We start from the raw sequence: 8,627 nt of genomic DNA on the forward strand, positions 1-8,627 counted from the left end.
ATAGGGAACCTGAAATGACCCTATCCTATAGCCATACTGACAAATATCTTGCATATCACCATAGAACCTTCATCTGGCGATGGATGGAGATAGAGACAGAGACCCACACTGGAACACCGGACTGAGCTCCCAAGGTCCAATGGAGCAGAAGGAGGGAGAACATGAGCAAGGAAATCAGGACCGCGAGGGGAGACCCACCCACTGAGACAGTGGGGCTGATCTATTGGGAGCTCACCAAGGCCAGCTGGACTGTGACGGAAAAAGCATGGGATAAAACCGGACTCTCTGAACATGGCGGACAATGAGGGCTGATGAGAAGCCAAGGACAATGGCAATGTGTTTTTGATCCTACTGCATGTACTGGCTTTGTGGGGGCCTAGCCTGTTTGGATACTCACCTTCCTAGACCTGGATGGAGGGGGGAGGACCTTGGACTTCCCACAGGGCAGGGAACCCTGACTGTTCTTTGGACTGGAGAGGGAGGGGGAGAAGAGTGGGGGGAGGGGGGAAATGGGAGGTGGGGAAGAGGCGGAAATTTTTTCAATAAAAAAAGAAAAAGAAAAACTGCTAGAAATAAGTCAAGCAAAGGCTGGGCATTCATAACTAAGAATAAGCCTCTATGTGCAATTTATTTGGGAGTTGGGTGGCAGGTCCCCCAAAAGAGCAAAAACAAACAACACTAATCTACTCTCAGAGCCTAGAAAAGAGTTAATGTTGTTTGAAGAACATAATAAATCAATGAATTATTGGGCTAATGGTATTTGAAATTAAAGTCATCCCATTCATTTTATTAAAACAAGGGAGAAATTTTCTTGATCTGTGCTGTCCAATATTGTAAGTAACCACATACAGTTATAGAGTTTTTGAAATGTGTCTACTTATGATTAAAAAACTAAATTATAATTAAATCTATCAGCAACACATGATTTATCATACTAGACATCCCAGTCCTACATCATGATCTACCAATGGCTCCACATTTTTATTGGCTGGGGTGGGGGGAAATGCAAGGTTGATATACAGCAAATCTAGGAGATTCAAGGAAAAGATTTTCTGATTGAACCAGAAACAAATACCCACTGCCTTATATTTGAGTTCTCATGTTTTCTCTTTACCTTTGGGAGTTTTTGCAGTAAACTCAGGATCAAAGTAAAATGTATCTTCAGGCCTGCCAGTTGCAGGCTTAAAAGGTGGGTGAATTTCTCTTCTATACAGTTTCTGTTGGAAACAAGGAAGATTTAGACAGGGGTTGGCTTATTTTTTTTTCAAGACAGGGTTTCTCTCTGTGTAGTCCTGGCTGTCCTTGAACTAGCTCTGCAGAACAGGCTGGCCTCGAACTCACAGGAGATCCGTCTGCCTCTGCCTCCCAAGTGCTAGGATTAAAGGTGTGTGTCACCCCCTCATGGGTTAATTTTTAAAAATAGTTCAAATTTTTCTTTTTTTATTTAAAGTAGTTGAGTATAACCTTGGAAATGCTCCCATAAAAAGTCCCTCGAGTGTGTCTTCAGCCTGTACTTACATTCCAGTCTATTGTTGAGAAAAATGAATGTCTTTTAATTTCTTCAACTCCATCTGGTCCAGCACCTATCAGAAATTGACTGGTTAGTAGTTTTAGTTTGAGGACAAACATGCACAATCATTCACACTTTTTGCTTTGACTATTTATGAATATATAATAACCCCATTACAAAAAATAAATATCCACCTTCCCCTGAAAAAAACCACACAAACTCATGAAGGAAACTAAGTAATTCAATGTCATTACCTAATCTGTTTGCAGGATTCCGTTTGAAAAGCATTCGTAAGAGACTCTGGGCTTCAGGGCTCAGAAACTGTGGCATCCCAAGTTTGGCTCTAAATATAAACCCATGTAACAACATTTAACTTTTGGAGGCATTTCATCTTCAAACATTAAACTTTTTATTTTGAAATATGTATAGATTCATACTAAGTTATGAGAAGTAACAGTGATCTCTGTATCATTCTGCAATTCCTACAATGGCAATATCTTATAGAATTATAATGCAATATACAACTAGGGTACTGACTCTGAGATAATCTACTATCATTCAGATGGCTCCAGCTTTATTTGCACTTAAGTGTTTGTGTAGTTTTAGTTTTACACAATGCTCTCATGTGCATGAATAATTTCCTACATGGATATACTAGTTATCTATTTACCTTCTGAACGATACCTAAATTGTGTTCAGTTTGGATAATTATAAATAAAGCTGCTACAAATATACACATACAGGTTTTTGAATAACATAATTAAGAAAAATCAATACTAATAGAATAAGGTCATCTGAGCCTTAGCTATGGCTATTACTCTTCTGCCTGTTAGCAAATGCCTGTTGCATCCTACATCAATGGTTTTCAAACCATAACCCTAGAACCCTTTTCCAAATGGACTTTAGAAAACCTAATACTACAAAGAAAATATGTGCTTAATATGCTACTTTCCTATGTTTCAATTTCTTTAACAGTCCTCTAGTGAAGGAAAACTGATGGAGAAGGAATTTATGAAACATTGGAGATCTGAAAACCACAAGGCTGGATGATCTTATGGTCTGTTTCAGCAACAGTGTAGAATTGTTTTCTTTCCCCCTACCCTAAAGAAACCAAAGATCCTGTAAGTATGACAATAAAAAAAAGAGCTGGAGAAAACTGCCAGCACAGTAATTCCTATTTCAGAAAGAGATCTATTTATTACGTATTGAGTTGTTACTGAATTGCTATGTGCCAGATACTGCTCAGTGCTCTGGCTACAAAGCTAAAAATAGTACCCCCTTTCAGTGTATGGAGGATTAATATAGATAATGTAGATAACCACAGTACATTAAGTGACAAATCCAAACCTGGGAATGATGGTGTACACTTGTAGTCAAAGCAATAGGCATACTAAGGCAGGGGGATCATCAGTCTGGGTTATAGAGCGTAATCCACTCTTACAAAACCAAACCTAAACCCACAAACCAACCAATTAACCAAAAGACAGAAAGGATTTGCAAAGAATGCTAAGGGAATAGTAGTGTATAGCCAATTTATTACAGGACATGGTGAAGGACCTTTAAATAATGTTTTTTAATTAAAATGTTTTGATTTTATTTATTTATTATGTATAAAATGTTCTACCTGCATGTACGCCTGCATGCTATAAGAGGGCACCAGATCTCATTAGTGATGGTTGTGAGCCACCATGTGATTGTGGGAATTGAACTCAGGACCTCTGAAAGAGCAGCCAGTGCTCTTAATCTCTAAGCTAAGCCCTTAATTTTTAAAAATTTTATGTGTGAATGTTTTGCCTGCATGTGTGTCTGCACCATGTGCATGTAGTGCCCAAGGAGGGCAGAAGAGGGCATTGGATCCCCTGAACTACAGTTACAAATTGTTGTGCACTGCCATGTGAGTATTAGGGATCAGATATGGGTCCTCTGCAAAAACTAGTGCTACTAGTCAGATGAGCCATTTCTCTAGTCCCCTTTCAAATGAATTTAAAGGTTGAATTTAGTTTTAAGTTACTAGGTTAGTGTTACCCAAAATGTTACTAAATAATATCCCCCTAGATAGTTGGTGACAATAGAGTTCTATGATCCAGTGAGTTTGTGGATTGTGATTTATTATATCCTTCATGTTGAAGACATAAAAATATATTACATATAAAAGGCTAAGAAATCTAGAGTAAATAAATCATTATTTTCTAAATATTTATCTCCCAGGATCCCCTTTTGAGAAGGTAACTATTTGTTATAGTATTAGGCCTCTTTTGAGAAAAACTGGAAAAGCACTGTTGTATTTCAGTAACTAGGGTGTAGCAGAAATCTTGAAACAGTGGTCTAGCATGACCAGACTTATTTTCAAGATAACTCCAAGGGTAGCAGAGAACAATCTAGAATGGAAAGAGATGGTAGGCATTATACTTGGAGTGTGGCCCAACAGTGTGGGAGAGACTGTCTCATTGCTTGAACACTGTGAGCAATGCATTACAGAGGAAGGGCTAGAACAATGAAATAGTTCTAAGATAAAATCAGAATACCTGGATATGAAAGAAGGAAGAAGACATATTTCTTTTCTTTCTTTCTTTTTTATTTAAAAAAAAAATACCTGGAGGGACAGCCGTGGGTGCTGGGAACCGAACTCTTACATTTTTGATTGTGAGCCTAGCCTTTAACGGCTGAGCCATCCCTCCAGGCCAAGAAGACATATTTCTGAGTTGGAAATTAGGATACATGGAAATGTTTATTGGGGGTATAACAATAGGAGACTAACATCAAACAGGGATTTAGTTTAAAGATGTGAAGTCATGCTTACTATAAAATCATGTGCGTGAGTCAGTGTGAGCACAGCTCTTGTGCCAGGTATACTGATATAAGAATACTTTGAAGGTAAAAAGTGTTGAAATTAGGGCTGGTGAGATGGCTCAGTAGTTAAGAGTGCTGCCTGCTCTACCAGAGGTCCTGAGTTCAATTCCCAGCAACCACCTGGTGGCTCCCAACCATCTATAGTGAGATCTGGATCTGGTGCCCTCTTCTGGCCTGCTGGCGCCAAAACACTGTATACATAATAAATAAATAAATAAATAAATCTTTAAAAAATGTTGAAATTAATTCTAAGAAAGACTGAAGTCAATCAGGGAACTGAATACACAGAGGGAAGAGATGAAGAAAAACAATACATCATAGATAGAACCCTGGTGAGAGAAGATCACTTGAGAGGTGGTTAGAAAAGAAGTATTTTGAACATTAAAAATAATGAAAATGGGTTGGCAGGAGAGTTCAGTGGTAGGGCACCTGCTAGCATATACAAGACCCTAGGTTCAATTCTAGTATCAGGAAACAGAAGAAACAAAACAATACCAAATTTACAACTGGTTGAATCACACTGATGATTTGATCAAGGAAAGTTCATTGTTTCAGAAAATACCAGCTAAAAAGCGAGGAAAGAAAGACAGAAGAGAAGAAATCATCTCTTTAAATTTTTTAAAAGATTTTTTTTTTTTGGTTTTTCGAGACAGGGTTTCTCTGTAGCTTTGGAGCCTGTCCTGGAACTAGCTCTGTAGACCAGGCTGGTCTCAAACTCACAGAGATCCACCTGCCTCTGCCTCCCGAGTGCTGGGATTAAAGGTGTGTGCCACCACAGCACGGCTTTTGTTTGTTTGTTTGTTTGTTTTTCGGAGATTTTTTAAAGGTAATTAGGAAATGTGGCCTCATCTGGAAAGAAAGTGAAACAGCTGTAAGTCATCTGACTCAATGAAATAGAGTACATGCAGTCCAAGTGATCAAATAAACCAACAAGTTTAAACAACCAAGTATGGGGGCACACACCTGTAATCTTATAGTCATTTTGAGGCTGATGTAGGATAAGTGAAAGCTTGAGGTTAGTCTACGATACTCACAGTAAGTTTCAGATCAGTCTTGACTACATAGTGAGACTCACAAAACTATAAAACCAAATCAAACCCCATCACAAAAACAAGAATTTAAGAAAAAAAACAGATAGAGGAATAAATTACTAAGTTATTAGCACAGTTCTAGGAGTAGACTAATTGTTATATAACTAAAGTACCAAAAGAACCACAGAACTAGTTTTAAATCCATTCAATTATCAATGACAATTTGCCTGGAAAAATTTGCCATGCCAATTGATCATTATGTGTTATCTCTGAAAATTAGCAAATCAGAACAGCCTCATTCAACTAAACACACCAGGAATACCAACTTTATGTCTAAAAAAACCAGCAAAAATAAAAACAAAACACACACAGACACACACAAAAAAACCCAAAAAAACAAAATCCAAACAAAATCAGACCAAAAGAGCATTGTTAGAGAAGTTCAGACAAGCAGATGAAATAACTAAGAAGAGAGATTTTATGTATGTGTGTGTGTATGCATGCACGTGCGTGCCAATAGTGTCAAACATTTTATAAGAGAGAAATAAGGAAAGTTTCTCCAAGGAGTAACTCCCACTCTCTCTTTCATACTAGTAATTAACAAAGTAAGAATACCCTAAGACATTATCCTACAGCATCTGAAATTGTCATATTTATTTAAGCATTAATGCTATGCTTCCTCCATTAGAACAGAAGGACTGTGAGACACTGAAGGTCTTTTCAGTATTCTTCATATTGCATTCCCAGGATTGTAGCAAGAACTCTATTACTTGTTGAGTGAATCTTACGAATGAACAATAGGATTAGCTTTCTGACAACTTGTCATGATTTAGCAACTAGAAGGTCATTGAAAACCAAGGAGGCAGAGGCAGGTGGATCTCTGGGAGTTTGAGGCCAGCCTGGTCTACAAGAGCTAGTTCCGGGACAGGCACCAAAAGCTACAGAGAAACCCTGTCTTGAAAAACCAAAAAAAAAAAAGAAAACCAAATGAAAATCAGTTTTAGTAGAGTGCTGGGGTGAACAAATAGGCTGAGGAGTAAAAGAAGCTGAGAAATAATAAGAAAAAGCACAGACTACACTTGAAGAGGTTTTGTGTTGAAAGGATGAAAGAACTAATGCTACAGTAACTGTAAAGGAAAATCAGGTCAAAGAAAGAGCTTGGCTTTTCTTTTCAAACACTAGAGAACATTAGTTGAAATCAGGGGATGGACAATGGAAGTTTGATAGTGAGAGTTCAGTGAAAATTCATTCATATAATATGTATTTTTTAACCTTTTTATTGTTCAGAATAACATGCCAAAGAAAAGCTATCAGAACAAACAAATGCTCACCCAAAGCACACAGTTCAATAAATAGCTGTCTTGCCAAGAATGATAGCATTGCCAGAAACTTCCATCCAACATAGTATTTTTTTATTTTGTCTCTATTTCTACCATCTGAATATAGACCTTAAAATATGCTTTAGTTTTGCTAGTTTGTAAACTTTATAAATAGAATCAGAGAATCAGTTCTTTTGGGTCTAAGCTTTATTTATTTAACTTCCTAGTAAGACTTATACAAATTCTTGCATGGAATTGTGACATGTTCATTTTCTTTGCTATATGGCATACTATATTCATATAAAGGCCTAGACCTGCTTTGGTATGGTTCCTAAGTCAAGACTTGTTTTAGTCAGGCATGGTGGTACATGCCAATAATCTCAATACTGAGGAGGATAAGGTTGAAGAATCACGAATTCATGACAAGCCTGGGTTACATAGTGAGACCTTGTCTCAAAATACGAACAAAAAATAATTGTTTTATATTTGTATAGCGTTGGATAAAAATACAATAAAGAACAATGCAATAAAGACTCAACTGTATGAATATACCATTATCATAAACCCAGTCTATTGATACTGATACAAAAATTGCACTGTTAACAATAACATTTTGAATATCTTTGTACTATTTCTTGAGTACCCTGACACATAAATGATAAATACATGCCTAGGAGTGGGATAAATAGAGAAAGGCATACACACATGATTTGTCTTCATTTTGAAGCATTTATTTTGAAATCTCACCACAACATGTTCATTTGGGAATACTTACTTAAGAATCATAGTCATTGTTTCTTTACGATCTTTTCCTTGGAAAGGTAGTGTACCAGTGAGCATTTCAAACTACAGAAAGGTAAAACAGAGGTATTAGCCAATAAGTATAAAATTTCAAGTCCAGAAGGTTAAAAGTAAAAATTCTCCTCTTCTTAATTATAACTAAATCTTCTAAAATTGCTACCTATAGAAAGTCCTTTTCTCCTTTTCTCTTGTTTAAAACTGCATCAAATCACTCTATTGTAGTGATATTTAATATGCAAGCTGTTCTATAATACATTATAGTTTTTAAAGTAAACACCTATGTTTCTACTATATTTACTACTGAATTTCTTGATAACTCATAAAATATAAATAACCAAACTATTTTATTCTGCAGAAATCAATTGTGGGGCTGGAGAGATGGCTCAGTGGTTAAGAACATTGCCTGCTCTTCCAAAGGTTCTGAGTTCAATTCCCAGCAACCGCATGGTGGCTCACAGCCATCTGTAAAGAGATCTGATGCCCTCTTCTGGCTGCAGAACATACCTGCAGACAGAATACTGAGAATACTGTATACATAATAAATAAATCTTTAAAAAAACCTGATAATTTCTTTAAACAAAGAAATCAATTATGTTTTAAATGGCATTTTTATTACTTTATAAATAATACCAATCAAAATTCCCACTTCCTCTCCTCCTCCCACTTCCGTCCTGCTCCTCCCCTCCCCCCTTCCCCCACCCCCTTCCAGTCCTAAGAGAGGGCAAGGCACCCTCCCCTCTGGGAAGTCCAAGGCCCTCCCCACTACATCCAGGCTTAGGAAGGTATGCATCCAAAGAGACTAGGATCCCAAAATTTAAATGGCATTTTTAAAGTGTAAATATGTGACTAGTCTAACAGACTGCCAATTTCCTATTAAGCTTTTTTTTTTCCCCTCGAGACAGGGTTTCTCTATAGCTTTGGAGCCTGTCCTGGCACTAGCTCTTGTAGACTGGGCTGGCCTCAAACTCACAAAGATCTGCCTGCCTCTGTCTCCCGAGTGCTGGGATTAAAGGCCACCTCCCAGCCCTATTAAGCTTTTTTTTTAAAATTTTTTTTATTTATTTATTATGTATACAATATTCTTTCTGCGTGTATGCCTGAAGGCCAGAAGAGGGC

General features: G+C 37.3%; 1 protein-coding gene across 6 annotated transcripts in view; it reads right to left on the reverse strand.

Annotated features, from left to right (window-relative positions):
- Rps6ka3 (ribosomal protein S6 kinase A3) overlaps positions 1–8,627 on the reverse strand; it is a 117,876-nt gene that overhangs the window by 32,299 nt on the left and 76,950 nt on the right. For all 6 annotated transcript variants that reach the window (XM_013350574.2, XM_005358806.3, XM_013350573.2 and 3 more), the window contains 4 exons: positions 7,486–7,556; positions 1,765–1,853; positions 1,519–1,583; positions 1,115–1,217 (listed from right to left, as the gene is read on the reverse strand). In XM_013350574.2, coding sequence (XP_013206028.1) covers positions 1,115–1,217; positions 1,519–1,583; positions 1,765–1,853; positions 7,486–7,556 — 328 coding nt within the window. The remainder of the gene's footprint in view (positions 1–1,114; positions 1,218–1,518; positions 1,584–1,764; positions 1,854–7,485; positions 7,557–8,627) is intronic.

This window comes from Microtus ochrogaster, chromosome X (genome assembly GCF_000317375.1).
Source record: "Microtus ochrogaster isolate Prairie Vole_2 chromosome X, MicOch1.0, whole genome shotgun sequence".
NCBI classification, from domain to species: Eukaryota; Metazoa; Chordata; class Mammalia; order Rodentia; family Cricetidae; genus Microtus; species Microtus ochrogaster.